The sequence below is a fragment of the Polypterus senegalus genome, chromosome 6, assembly GCF_016835505.1.
Source record: "Polypterus senegalus isolate Bchr_013 chromosome 6, ASM1683550v1, whole genome shotgun sequence".
In the NCBI taxonomy this organism is placed as follows: Eukaryota; Metazoa; Chordata; class Cladistia; order Polypteriformes; family Polypteridae; genus Polypterus; species Polypterus senegalus.
The window spans coordinates 114,635,606-114,650,714 of NC_053159.1; the positions used below are offsets into that span (position 1 = coordinate 114,635,606).

The 15,109-nt window shown below is 36.2% G+C and overlaps 1 protein-coding gene across 1 annotated transcript in view; it reads right to left on the minus strand.

Moving 5' to 3' along the window:
* LOC120531421 (unconventional myosin-XIX) overlaps positions 1 to 15,109 on the minus strand; it is a 76,450-nt gene that overhangs the window by 39,988 nt on the left and 21,353 nt on the right. Inside the window, exons 5-10 of the mRNA XM_039756826.1 lie at positions 14,741 to 14,870; positions 11,526 to 11,595; positions 9,946 to 10,048; positions 9,007 to 9,103; positions 8,121 to 8,197; positions 5,339 to 5,429 (exon numbers count right to left, since the gene is read on the minus strand). Of these exons, the coding sequence (XP_039612760.1) occupies positions 5,339 to 5,429; positions 8,121 to 8,197; positions 9,007 to 9,103; positions 9,946 to 10,048; positions 11,526 to 11,595; positions 14,741 to 14,870 (568 nt within the window). The remainder of the gene's footprint in view (positions 1 to 5,338; positions 5,430 to 8,120; positions 8,198 to 9,006; positions 9,104 to 9,945; positions 10,049 to 11,525; positions 11,596 to 14,740; positions 14,871 to 15,109) is intronic.

Genomic DNA, 15,109 nt, shown 5'->3' on the forward strand with positions numbered 1-15,109 from the left:
TACAACTGGTGAAAACATAATTGTAGTGTGGAAGTAGAATGTGATAATAGATGTTAAAAATAATCTTATTAAATTAGTGTGGGCTCAATTCAAGGACAGATACTGTAACTAAATCTTTTCAAAGTTCCACTCATGTCAAAGCCAGCACCTATGGGATCAAATTTCTTGTGCAAAGGCCAAAATCATCACTACCAAAATAATGTAACTGCCTTACAAAAATGTGTTGATGTCAATTTATTTATATAGCACATTTAAAACAACATAGGAATGCTGTGGCCAAAGTGCTTTACAATTCAAGTTCAATTGTAGACGACTCCCTTATGTAATGAGGTAGAGAGTTCCATAGGCGAGGAGCAGCAACAGCAAAAGCCCTGTCCTTTTTAGTTTTACACTTGGTACGAGGGACAACAAGAGACAACTGACCAGAAGATCTAAGCTCTCTAGATGGCTGGTGTAAAGCACACAATTCAGATAAATAGGCAGGAGCAAACCCACATAAAGATTTAAAAACCAGCAGCAAGATTTTAAAATCAATTTGAAAAGTGACAGGCAGCCAGTGTAAAGAAGCTAATATTGGAGAAACAGAATCAGACTTTCTTGCCCCAACCAGAAAGCGAGTGGCAGCATTCTGTACCAACTGCAACCTGTGTATAAGGGATTTGCTAATCCTAGAATACAGCGAGTTGCAGTAATCAAGGCGAAAAAAGATAAAAAGCATGAGTAGCTTTCTCAAGATCCCTAGAAGATAAAAAAGGCTTGATTTTGTCTAAAAGACGAAGCTGGAAAAGGCAACTCTTGACTACAGAATTAATCTGTTTCTCAAAAGAGAGGTTTCTGTCAAAAATAACACCAAGATTGCGGACTTGAGGTTTGCAAAAGACAGAGAAAGGGCCGAGAAGTCCAAGACCAATTTGGGCTTTAGCTGAAGGACCCACTTGTAGCACTTCCGTTTAATTTTGATTCAGATCAAAAAAATGATCAGTCATCCAGGATCTCACTTCAAAAAGACAGTTGTGCAGTTGATTCATTGCAGAGTTGCAGACGGGAATACAAACCTGTGTATCATCAGCATAGCAGTGAAAAGAAATGTTAAATTTCCTAAAAATAGCTCCAATGTTGAAGGTTTATAAAGAATAAAATAGGACCCAAAATGGATCCCTGAGGAACACCACATTTAAGAGGAGCAGTAGATGGAAAAAGAGGAATTTAAATTCACTGAAAAGTGTCTACCAATTAGATATGACCTGAGCCAGTTAAGAGCAGCTCCTTTAAGTCCAACAAGATGTTGGAGCCGCAACAGCAATATCTCATGGTGAACAGTGTCAAAGGCAGCAGACAGGTCAAGGAGGACAAGGTCTGCAGCGCCACCTGAGTCAGTAATAATAGAGATGTCATTGAATACTTTAAGGAGGGCCGTCTCAACACCATGATAACACCTAAAGCCAGATTGGTAGATCTCAGATAAATTATTGGAGTTAAGGTGATCAACCAATTGATTATAAATAATTATTTCTAATATTTTAGCCAGAAATGGCAATTGGGAAATCGGGCGAAAATTGGCTAGAACTCTAGGATCTAACTCTGCCTTTTTTAGACGGGGACGTACCGCAGCATGTTTAAAAAATGGGGGCACAACCCCCTTACTAATAGAACCATTGATAATGGCTAGTAAAAATGGACCCATAACATCAAAGGCTTCCACTAAGAGGCGTGGTGGTACAATATCAAGAGGACTGAGAGTAGGTTTCAGGGTGTCAATAGTACTTTTTAACTGTGAAAGATGCCATGATTAACAGTAGGAAGTTCATAGCCAGTTGGAACAATACCGCAGTGGTTTGTATCAATTTTACTGACAAAGAATGAAAGAAACTGCTCACATGAAAGAACAGTACTATTTAATCCTATCACAAAATGAGGGTGAATGGCCGCATTAATTGAATTAAATAAAACCCTAGAATTCTTAGAATGACGGGATACTAAATCAGTGAAGAAATCATGTTTAGCTTTCTTAACTGTAACCTGGAAGTTGAACAGAGAAGTCCTAAAAAACTGCTAAAAACAATCAGTCCACCTTTTTAAACCTTGCAATTAATGATTAAGACTGGAATAGTTAAAATTACTTTCCACAGAGAGGTTCAAAGTAGGTCATACAGTTTCCCTTATTACTAAACCTAATATTTTTAAACCACAATAATGTCTTGCAGGGAGATTTGTTAATACTGCAGAATCCAAAGCATCTTGCCAACATTAGAAGAAGGCAAAAGAAATACACTACTTCACCACATATATCAACACTCCATGTGCATATTCAAGGTGAAGGAATGAGGCACTAATGGCTGTGTTCAGAACTGAGAGCCTCATTATCTGTATAACATCTTTAAAGGAATATTACACCCAAAAATTATCATTTTTTGTTACATAACCAATGTTGTTTGTAATTATGGGCATGAAAAACTGTTAATCTCATATTTTTATGGAGAGCGAAGGTAAAAAAATTACTGATACAACAAGTGTAAGTGGGAACCAATGCTAAACAACAGCAAACAACATCAAAATGTCTCATTAAAAAAAAAAACAACTTTGTTCCAGACATATGCATTTGTTTGTTTAAATAAACCACTTGGGAAAAATCCTCTTATGAACAAAAGTGGAAAGATTAACAAATGAGAAGAAAGATCAGACCAGTTCAAAAGATTAATTCCATTTTAACACATCCATGCTGAATAAAAGTGAATTTTCCAGAAGTGCATTATTTAACAATATTTTAGCCAAAATACACATACTTGACTAGTGGATTATTCAACATGAGTAATTTTGATTTTTTCATGAATATTTTGGTATTGTGTTGGTTCCCACTGATGCCTATGATTTCAGGAATTTTATTACCTCCAAGGTTCATAAAAACATAAAAACAGTCAAGCAGACTGCAGTTTGTCAGACTCAACGACCGTGTCTCTGATACAGATGTGAGCAATACTGGATCACCACAGGGAACAGCCCAGTCTCATTTTCTCTTCACTGTGCACACCTCAAATTATAAATATAACACCATATAATGTCACTTCCAGAAATTCTATTAGGGAGATGAGATGGAGTATAGGAGTCAGGTGGAGAACTTTGTTTCTTGGTGCAAAGAGAACTGTCTGCATCTTAACATCATCAAAACCAAGGAACTGGTCATTGACTTTTGCCGTACTACAGAGCTTGTATGTCTTGTCACTATTCAGGGAGTGGATGTAGAGGTAGTGCACTTCTACAAGTGCTTGATAGTCCACATCAAAGATAGGTTGCACTGGTCTTGGAACACAGAGGAACTATATAAAAAGACAGAGCAGGTTCTTATTCCTTAGGAGACTGAGTTCATGTAGAAAGTGACATCCTTTACAACTTCTATGACTCTGTGATGGCCAGTACAATTTTCTATGCTGTGGTGTGCTGGGCTTGTAACATCACTTCAACATAGGCCCACCAAATCAATAAGCTAATTAAAAGGACAAGCTGAGTTATGGGACACACTCTGGATCGCCCTGGAGATAGTAGCAAAGGACAGAATTCAAACAAAACTGAGTGCCATTATGAACAGTGATGCACATTCTCTCTCTAACACACTAACACTGGGGGCTTTCAGCCAACAAATTATTCAGCAGAAGTGTGTCGAGAAACACTACTGGGGCTCTTTTACAGCAAAAGCAACACGTCTACATAATGCCTTTGTGTAACTGTTACTGTCAAGTCAGAAGTTTTCTTTCTTTTTTAATTTTCTTTCTTTTTAATATTTCTGGTGTGTGCATATATTTATTTATCTACTGTATTTATTTACAGAGTTCCTGTAATAAGTCACATTTCCCCCAGGGACAAATAAACTTCAATCTGTCTAACATTTTTCTTGGCAATCACATCACTTTGCCAAACAATACAAAGTAGTCATCAAATAAAATTAAAAATCACTTTTTAGTGGAGTATTCCTTTGATGCCTTTCTCGCTCTGGAAAAAAAAAAAAAAAAAGCCTTTATCGATTTTCGCAAAGCGTTCAACTCAGTTAATCAAGCTGCCCTGTGGAACATTCTGAGGGTTCGCAGGATACCCTCGAGGTTGCTGGATATAATGGCTGGCCTGTACACTGGTTCTGTGAGTGCTGTGAAGAGTTGAGGCAGGACCTCTGTGTTTTGCCCAGTTGATGCTGGGGTTCATCAGGGGTGCGAGACATGGACGCTATCCAGTGACCTGAGACGAAGACTGGACTCCTTTGGTACTGTGTCTCTCTGGAAAATCCTTGGGTACCGTTGGTTTGACTTTGTGTCGAATGAGTGGTTGCTCTTGGAGTCCCAAATGAAGCACATTACCTGCATTATGAGGGCGCATCAGTTACGGCACTAAGGCCATGTGGCGCGTTTCCCCGAGGGTGATCCAGCTCATAAGATCCTCACTGTTTGGGACCCAATTGGCTGGAACAGGCCAAAGGGTTGCCCATGTAACAGATAGAGGGTCATTTCCAGAGGGCGGGACTGGATGTCTGCCTCAACTGATGACAGTTATCCATTACATGTAGAACTAAAGTACAGTAAATCAGGAAGGATAGTCGCTTTGAAAACCCACATAAATCGCTCCACAAACTCCTTTCTTCCTAGTGCCATATGACTTTTCAATAAGAAATATCGGAGATAATGATTAAGGTTTTTGATATATATCCTGTAACCTTTTTTTTTGGTGTAAATATGTATTATCTAACTGCTTTACCTTAACCTTTTTTGTTTCTATTTGTCTGTTTTATCTCATTCTGTCTGTTATTAGATGCAACTGAGAAGGCAAATTTCATGTTTTCTTGTGTAAACATGACTAAATAAAGAAACCTTAAACCATTAAACCCTGTATCTCTCAAAGGTTGTATGCCGCCTTGGATAAAGGCATCAGCCAAAAGTAATAATAAAAAATCTTTGTATGTAATGACAGTAGATTTAAATATATCAAAGGTACTGGAATTTGCCATGTTTAGGTTTAGCTTCTGATGATTTTTTTTAAATACAGTAAGCAAAAAAAATGCTTGCCTGTAACTTTTCTTTAATATGCAAAGAAAACCACATATGAAAGCAGATTTTATTTTTACTCAATGTCTTCTTGGTTTCATTTGCAACACTAAAAACGTAAACACAAATTTTCTTCTCAGTAAGACATTCAGTTGTTGATTATGTTTCTCTGTGCACTGAGAAATAAACCAAAATCTGAATACTTATACTGAAATGTAAAATGTGTTAATGCCACAATAACAGTATTCTAATGTCAAAATAAGAGTTTACTTACTGTACATTAACAAACAATAACAGAGAATAGCTTATTTTACCTTTGGAATGTTCACTAAGTTCACATTGCATGCATTCGTCATCTGGCGAAACAAACTCCACATTTCCGAGATGCAAGAGTCCAGAGAGAATCTGAGGAATACATTTTTTTTTTTTAAAAAGTACATTTTAATTAGTTAACTTTTACATCAACAATGCACATATTAAAATTCATTACCTCAAAGGAATAGACCTGAGATTACCTTTGACTATATGTGAACACATCACAAATAACCACTAAGACTAATTAAAAGCATAATTACCCACCATAAATTTTACACAATGTAGTACAGCACACCCAATAACTAACAAATATTTCCATATTTGAATTTGTCACAGTAGAATTTTGTTTAAATTGTGATACAGTTGTGCTTGAAAGTTTGTGAATCCTTTAGAATTTTCTATATTTCTGCATAAATATGACCTAATCATCATCATCAGATTTTCACTCAAGTCCTAAAAGTAGATAGAGAAAGCAGTTAAACAAATGAGACAAAAATATTATACTTAGTCATTTATTTATTGAGGAAAATGATCGAATATTACATATTTGTGAGTGGCAAAAGTATGTGAACCTCTAGGATTAGGAGTTAGTTTGAAGGTGACATTAGCGTCAGGTGTTTTCAATCAATGGGATGATGTGGCATGCGGCTGGGGGTGGAGCCTAGCCGGGACGCCCAGGAGGACTGGAGGAGGGCTTGTGCCTCCTCCAGACCACGAGAGGGTGACCGTCCTGGTTGTGTTGGCGGACATGGGTAGTGGGCATGGAAGCCCAACCCTGTAGGGGCCAGTAGCGACCGCCAGGCAGCGCCCCGGTGCCTGAAGAACCCTGGACCTCAGCACTTCCGCCACACCCAGAAGTGCTGGGGGGGAAAAGAGGACTGGGAACACCCGGAGGGCTTCGGGTGCGCAGCCGGCACTTCCCCAACACGGGGGCGTGTCCATGGGGGATTGCCGGGGAAGCAGCTGGAGCCAATCTGGGTTGATATTTAAGGGGCCATCTCCCTTCCGTCATGAGCAAGAGTCGGGTGGAAGAGGACGGAGCTTAAAGAGAGGGGTGGAGGCGGCCAGAAAGAAGGCACAAAGGACTGTGAGGCCTGGACTTTTGGGGATCGGTGCTGGAGGCACTGGGTTGAGCACGGCAATACTGTAAATATTGTATATATTAAATGAGTGTGATGGGTGCTAAACTGTTGTCTGTCTGTCTGTGTCCAGTTCCACAGATGACAATCAGGTGTGAGTGGGCACCCTTTGTTATTTAAAAAACAGGGATCTATCAAAGTGTGCTCTTCACAACACATGTTTGTGGAAGTATATCATGGCACGAACAAAGGAGATTTCTAAGGACCTCACAAAAAGAGTTGTTGATGCTCATCAGGCTGGAAAAGGTTGCAAAACCATCTCTAAAGAGTTTGGACTCCACCAATCCACAGTCAGCCAGATTGTGTACAAATGGAGGAAATTCAAGACCATTGTTACCCTCCCCAGGAGTGGTCGACCAACAAAGATCACTCCAAGAGCAAGGCATGTAATAGTCGACGAGGTCACAAAGGACCCCAGGGTAACTTCTAAGCAACTGAAGGCCTCTCTTACATTGGCTAATGTTCATGTGCATCTGTCCACCATCAGGAGAACACTGAACAACAATGGTGTGCATGGCAGAGTTGCAAGGAGAAAGCCACTGCTCTCCAAAAAAAACATTGCTGTTCATCTGCAGTTTGCTAAAGATCACATGGACAAACCAGAAGGCTATTGGAAGAATGTTTTGTGGACGGATGAGACCAAATAGAACATTTTGGTTTACATGAAAAGTGTTATGTTTGGAGAAAGGAAAACACTGTATTCCAGCATAAGAACCTTATCCCATCTGTGAAACATGGTGGTGGTAGTATCATGGTTTGGGCCTGTTTTGCTGCATCTGGGCCAGGATGGCTTGCCTTCATTGATGGAACAATGCATTCTGAATTATATCAGAGAATTCTAAAGGAAAATGTCAGGACATCTGTCCATGAACTGAAACTCAAGAGAAGGTGGATCATGCAGCAAGACAACGACCCTAAGCACACAAGTCATTCTACCAAAGAATGGTTAAAGAAGAATAAAGTTCATGTTTTAGAATGGCCAAGTCAAAGTCCTGACCTTAATCCAATCGAAATGTTGTGGAAGGACCTGAAGCGAGCAGTTAATGTGAGGAAACCCACTAACATCCCAGAGTTGAAGTTGTTCTGTACAGAGGAATGGGCTAAAATTCCTCTAACCCGGTGTGCAGGAATGATCAAAAGTTACCGGAAACGTTTAGTTTGAGACATTGCTGCAAAGGGGGGTCACACCAGATACTGAAAGCAAAGGTTCACATACTTTTGCCACTCACAAATATGTAGTATTCAATCATTTTCCTTAATAAATAAATGACCAAATATAATATTTTTGTCTCATTTGTTTAACTGGTTTCTCTTTATCTACTTTTAGGACTTGAGTGAAAATCTGATGATGTTTAGGTCATATTTATGCAGAAATATAGAAATTCTAAAGGGTACACAAACTTTCAAGCACAACTGTATATTATCCTGGAATCATCCCATTCACCAAGGGCTGGTTCAGTACGTAAAGTGCACAGAAATGAGCAATAAAAACTACAGCCATAAAGTAAACATTCATAATTATTTAAAAAGTCCATTTCATCAGTTCCTTTGTAAGTTCTGTCTTTTTACCTATTCAATTTTAATTATTTGGATTTAATCAAATAAATAAAATTTATAGAAACAGGAATATATCTTTATTTACCTTGAATATCTGATTTTGTGTTTCACTGCTGATGCCTAAATGAAGCATTGCTTGTTTGGTCACCTCGAAGCAATCTTCTACAAAAATTAAAGAAAATTAAACAGTTATTTAACTAAAGTAAATCACACAATGATTCTTGAAGCCTAAGCAAATTATAATTTTTTATTCTGTACCATGTGTAACTCCAAAACTTAATTTGAACTATAAAATGTGCATGCAAAAACAAACTGAAAACGTGATTGCCAGTGTATTATTGTCTTAAAGGTAATGTCTTTGTATATAGGCTTGAATGCGAACTGTGTGTAATAAATAAGCCTACCCCTTAAAAGTATCAGTATGTAGTTTAACCTAGTTGGTGAGTTAATGTGTTTGTTTGGCAGCAGCAGTGTGAGTGATCAAGAGAAGTAGCAAGTCAGTGACCGTGACAGAAAAAGAAGCTGTATTTTTATCATTTCAAGAAAATTGAACACCTGAAGTTGAATCTACTTAAATAGCAAAGTGCTAATGTGCATTCTGATGAATAAGAGGCGTGTCTGCATTATCAGTAATATATTTGATATTTCTTAAAAAAAATAAGTTCCAGCCTGAAAAGTATATGCAAATAAATGATATTGGTATTTAGTAAAGCCATTTGGATTTTCAGTCATATCATGATACAGATTTTAGACGATACCACCCACTCTTGTATCAGTACATAGGTAAGGTAACAATTACCATAGTAAAATGCTAAGCATTAGCAAGAAATAAAGAGACATATCACTTTTTAATAAAGGGAGAAAAACTGCAGCACTCAAAATAATAAATTTTAAACTAAAACACAAAATAAAAACCATTATAGAGTGGTCTAACAAACAGCCAACTAAAAGGCATTTATAGGTTCACAGACCTTCAAGGGTTCTCTCTGTGTTGGGCAACCACGTGAAGAGACTGTTACAGGGGAGATTCCACTTCAGTCTTTCATCCTCAGTGGCTCCTTTTGTTATCTAAACAATATGAACCAGATAAAGAAAAATAGAAATTTGCACAAGGGAAAAATATAATTAAACACAATCAATTAGAATCTCACATGGCTGAACAGGATTAGACAAATATACTGTATACACAAGAGACCTGTGTGTGTATGGAGCAGTCCACTCATGTTCAATCACAGCCACTACATGGCACGTGCATGCACTTTTAAATTTTTTCGTTGCTTGCATGCATCTCACTACGAAAGACTTATTTGCTGCAACACTGCCATGCAACAACAACGTCGTGCTAATGACACAGATGAAGAGACAAAAATTCGAAATAAAGCAAACTCTGTGGCTCAATAACATGCAACTAAAACACCTCAGCAACAGAGTGCAAGGCTTGAAGTTTTCACTAAAAAATTGTCCATCTGGAGGTATTCTCTTGAGACAAAGTGTAATAGGACTCATATGCCAGTAATAAGGCTAAGATATGGTATCGCCAGTGTCTTCTTACGAAAGCCATTGGGGTATTTCTTAAGAGTTAGCTGATGTCTCTCCAAGTTCATGAAAATAGTAAAACTGGTTGAAATTCTTCGGGTTGTTTTTTGTCCCGAAGACCACACGCAGCTAGTTATATTATAAAGAAAACAAAAGAAAAGTTTGCTATTAATGAAAACTAAAACATAATTAAAAAGTGTCAAGCCAGAGTATTAAAAAATGTTATAAATTCATACTGGGTTTGTGAATGTTACTAAAATAAATTTAAGCTCTACAGGAAGGTGGCCATATTTCACTTCAATACAGATGTCTGAGTAAATCGATAGAATTTTTTTTTTTTAAATTGTCAAAACTTCTTGGAAATTAACACAAACCTGATAGAATATATGAAAATTTCTTTCATTAACAGGTTGATTAGTCACTCTTGTTTTTTCCAACAGATATGTTTGAATGGAAGCCCCCACCAGTTGTTGTGACCTGCAGTAAAGGAAAAGTGAGTAGAACAGACAAACTAAAGCAAGAATGAGTTTGAATGTCTATGGTACAATTTGTTTGGAATGAACAAACATTAGATAATGAAATTAAATGACTGAAATATGACAAGTGATAAAAATAAAAGGTGAATCTGTTTACAATAATGAAAACAAAACAATTTCAATTAAGTTATTTTAAATGATCTACTGTATATTATTTATGCCATATAAAGTCTAGATGCAGAAAGAGCAGTTAGCTGGAATACGACTTCACAAGTCATTAAGTAAAACTTACAAGTCTTCAGTCCATACCATTTATCTATTATTTCAGGGTTTAAGGAGGTCAGGAGCCAACCTTATGTAGGGCACCAGTTCATCACACCCAACAAAACAACCATTAAATACAGAAAACAAAAAATGTCTTAGGTCTAACCTGAAGTGGTCTCCCATGTGCACAGAAAATAAAAATCATTTTAAAAAATAAATGTATGTTTCTTATTACAAAAAAACCCATAACAAGAACAAATTAGTACTCAGTGCCAGAACACAATCCCTTAATTAAAAATAAAAATTCCGCAACATCAAATTAACATCATGATCTAAGATACATTCATGAAGATCAATGTTAATGAAAGATACTGAAATTTGTACATCTTGCTTTAGCCTCTCTCTATCATTAATGACTCAACCAAAAAGTGGTGAGTCAGTAGCCATGTTTATTTAAGAAGCATTTTAGACCAGCTAAACAGAGAACACTAGACATTCAGAATTTAAACAAAATGTTAATTCTCAATTACAAATAGACTTCTTGGTAAACAAGTTGTATTTCCACAGATGCTACATTTCAAAATAATATCAGTCTCCTTTTCTGAGTAGCATACAAAATATCTGGTATTTATAGTCATGACCACATTTTTTAAAAAATCTGAATTAATTTTGAGTATACTAAAATGCACAAAAGTGGATTTCGCATTTTTCATCTATTGTCTATGATGTCACAAAATTTGATTTAAAAGAAACATTTCAACTTGAAACTTATAAAGGGTGGCTTGGTGGTGAACAGTGAACCGGGTTTAAATCCTAGATCAGCTTCTTCCCCATCAATTAAAAGGATAAATCACAACTCTTAAATTGACCTTGCATAGATGGGCGTTAACATATGTTCCTTGAGCTACCCTTGCTTCCCATCTATGATTAGTTCCTATGTAGACAACAAATAATGTTGCAAGACAAGCTCTGGCACCTTGCAACTAAATAACAGAATAAGAGTGTTTTTTTAAATTACTAAATAAAGTAAAATAAAGGTAAGACTTATTTGTCCCAGCACTGATTTGAAAGATTAATAAACTTTAAAATATTCTACTATATTAAAATCATTTATGCAAATAATTTACATTTGTTTAATTACATTTCATGCATAAAATCTAAACATAAGCAAGTCAATGAATTTTTAAATCCAACTAAATCTTTTATCGACTTACCTGTTTAGTTGCAGTTGAATGTATTTTCCAAAGCGACTGCTGTTATTGTTCCACAATGTGCAGGCATTACCTGAAATTTTTGTGTAAACAATACATTTATGTAAAAAATTAACCTGGAATAGACATTTCACTTTAAGACTAATGCACAAGTGTTGTCAAGAAGCCTAAGTAATATAGGAGGCTCATGTTTTAGACAAGACTGGCATAATTACTGACAGTCTCCACAGATATAAACTGAAATGTATTGTACCTGGACACCTCAAACTGAAAATTAACTGTTAAAAGCATTACCATTTTTTCTAATTATAGATTAGGGTAGCAAAAAAAAAAAAAAAAAAGCATTCTCTTATAAGAGGCAATTTCTTTTGATTGAAGTTATACTGATGAATTTAGTGAAAAAGAATATGTCAAACAAATATCAAGTAAGGTACAGGTTAAATGAAGACTATAACAAAATGTTAGCGTCTCCACAGAAATACTTCTACAACACCTACACACATTATGTGAATCTGGCCATTCATCTAAAATCGCTAGCCATGGTTTATAGAAACCAAGTTGTAGGAACTGATTTCTTAATATACATATGATGTGACATGGAACAAACCCTTAGGAAAGAAACATGTTGGAATAGTCTGTGTCTAAATGCATCCAAAGTGGAATCTAATGATCTTAACACAATTAAATTAGTATTAAAAATTATATACAGAACATTGCATTTCCAAGACCACCCTACAAAGAAATAACTGGATACAATGTTCTGTTGTTGAGATTTGTTACTATAACAGCAAACAGGGACTTATATGAACATCAAGGAAAGATGGAGGATGGCAAATATCATGCAAGTCCTGGAAAGGCTGGTCCCTAACCTGCTCAGATCCCAGGTGCAAACATTGGATTTCCCCAACCCCCTGCAATTGGCCTAACATGCACTCATAACAGTAGAAGATGTCATTATCTATCTGCTACACAGGGCCTACTCCCATCTGGACAGGGCAGTTTGTTGTGCAAGGATCATATCTTGTATTTAAAGCACTAGAAATTTCACATCTACAGTCCACAGTTTATGAGCCTACAAAGCTAGGTGTCGAAATGGATGAACAGCAATGAAAGAGCCAACCCAAGGAAACCTACTAACTCCTTCACTTGTTCACCCTCTAAACATCAAGACTTCAAATACATGTCTAAGACATATCACTTTCTAGAAGTTCTTGGACAACTTTGCACTCATGTGATACATAAATAGTGGAGAGGAGGAGGAATACAGAGCTCATTTTTAGGAAAACCAAGGAAGTGTTAATGGACAGCAAGGTTGCCCCGACTTCAGACTTCATTCTGGGATTCGAAGATGAGGTAATTCAGGTATATACTGTATTGTGCCCAGAGTTGCACTAGGGCAGAAATCTGGATAAGACTTCTAACACTGAAGCAATACACAAAAAGGGCAGGGACACCTGTATTTCTTGAGGTAGCTCTGAACCTTGGAGTGGGTGGAACATTTTTGCATATGTTCTGACAGTGTGTAATTGCAAATGTACTCTTTTATGCAGTGGTATGCCGAGATGCAGAAGTGAATACAGAAGATGCCAAAAGACATTAATCAGGAATGTTGGCTCTGTTCTAGGACTAGTCTAGACTCTCTAGACAGAGTAGAAGAATATTTGCTAAGTATAAGGCCATTATGAAGAATGCCTAGCTTTCTATGCATGACACATGGCTGATTACACCTAGATGCTCCAGGAAGCTTGATCAGAGCTATTTTTCTTTTTTTTTACTAGTAGTTATTCAATTTTACAATGCTAAATGTATTCAGTACATGCCATTTTATTCCTTTTGAATATGATAGTTTTAATTAGATTATGGGCATATTCATGTATCGTACAGTTTTCTCTTCAGTGTATTCTGTGTAAGTTTTTTTTTGTGAACTTACTGCTATAATTATACAGTTTCTACTTGGAATCAATAGAACATATCCCAGATGAAATTCTGCATCAGTTGTGTAAAGACTTAGAAATGGAAAGAAATTATGCCTTGGAGAAAAACAAAGGTCTTGAACATTATCAAAAGAAATAATGAATATAAAAAAGGCAGACAGTTTGGATGAGCATTACACTAGTTTTTACAACATATCCTAACTGATATGTTGATGCTGTCCAGAATGAATATTTTAATATACAAAAGTTCATTTTCCTTTGGAGAATATGGTGAGAGCATTTTGTTGCTCCTTCCAATATTTTGCAGCAAAAATAGAAATACAAAATGGAAAAATTAAATCTTGTGCCTGTTAAAAGGTACAACAGTACTAAGGCGCCATATGCAGCCAAATCTTAAGTGTATAGTAGCAATTAGAATTTAAAGCTGTAAATCAAGTTGCTGCTAATTCAAACTCACAAAAGTAAATGCATGGCAACACTTGCAAATAGCAATATTAAACTGACCTCCAGTCAAGATGCGAGAGCTTGAACAATTCTGCCAAGGAGAATGGGCAAAGTTAGAAAACACTAATTCAGACTAAATCATGGCTTCTCTCCTGAAAAAAGGCATTTCTACCAAGTATTGACCGATTCTGTGTCAAGAGTCGTGAAACTATTTTTTTCTTTTAATTTCTATTCTGTTTAATCTTTTTAATAAATGTTATTTAAGTAGCTAAATACTGGAGTGTATAGATTTTCACCAGGCACTGTAACAAAGACTGGAACAAAATGTTATGATATTTAAGTCTAGATTTTGTTTTGTTAATCCAGCAAGGGAAAAAAAACATAAGGGACCATCTCATAAACTTAAAACATTATTTTATGCATGCAATGTAAAAACAGTCAAAGATAAGGTAACAAAATCTAACAAAACATGCCTGTATATAAACAAATACAGATACTGTATCTGCTACTATAGTGCTACTTGTCATTCTAAAATACAGAAGGTGTCTGGAACCAAAAAAGTCTAAAATTAGGATGCCAAAAGATCTCGATCTAAGTTACTACAAAACAAATAACCCTTAATTCACTACACTGGGGTTTTGAATAAATAAATTGCAGATAATGCACACAGTATTAAAGAATCTGTAAATACTTTACACCTCATCACTGCATTATTCCAATACATTTCATATATCTGTATAAGATATAATAATTTAATTGTTAGCTGCCCAAACAAGGTTGTTGTACAAAAGAAGGGAAAAGAATTCTGCAACTTCTAGTAGATTATTGCATCTTGCTTACCAAACGCTTCCATGACGGGGTTGGAATCCAGTACTCTACGCTCTATCCTTTCAACTGTATCATGGGCTTTCAAAGATGAAGAGACAGCAACTGTAGCATAAAATTTCATCAGACAGCGAGATGTCCATGTCTGTTAAAATATTATAATTTTTTTTCCTTTCAGTAACAAATAACATCATATGTTTTCAATGAAAAACATAAGAAAAAATATTAGAGAATGTCTCAAAAAGTAATACAGGGCCATACAGCCCACAGTGTCAGCCATACAAAGTATAATTTTTAACCCAGGCCAATTAAAAGAAAAATATTCTTACCCTCAGTTTTATATGCTACACAATACTTCTAATTCAGTAAACAAGCAGATAAACA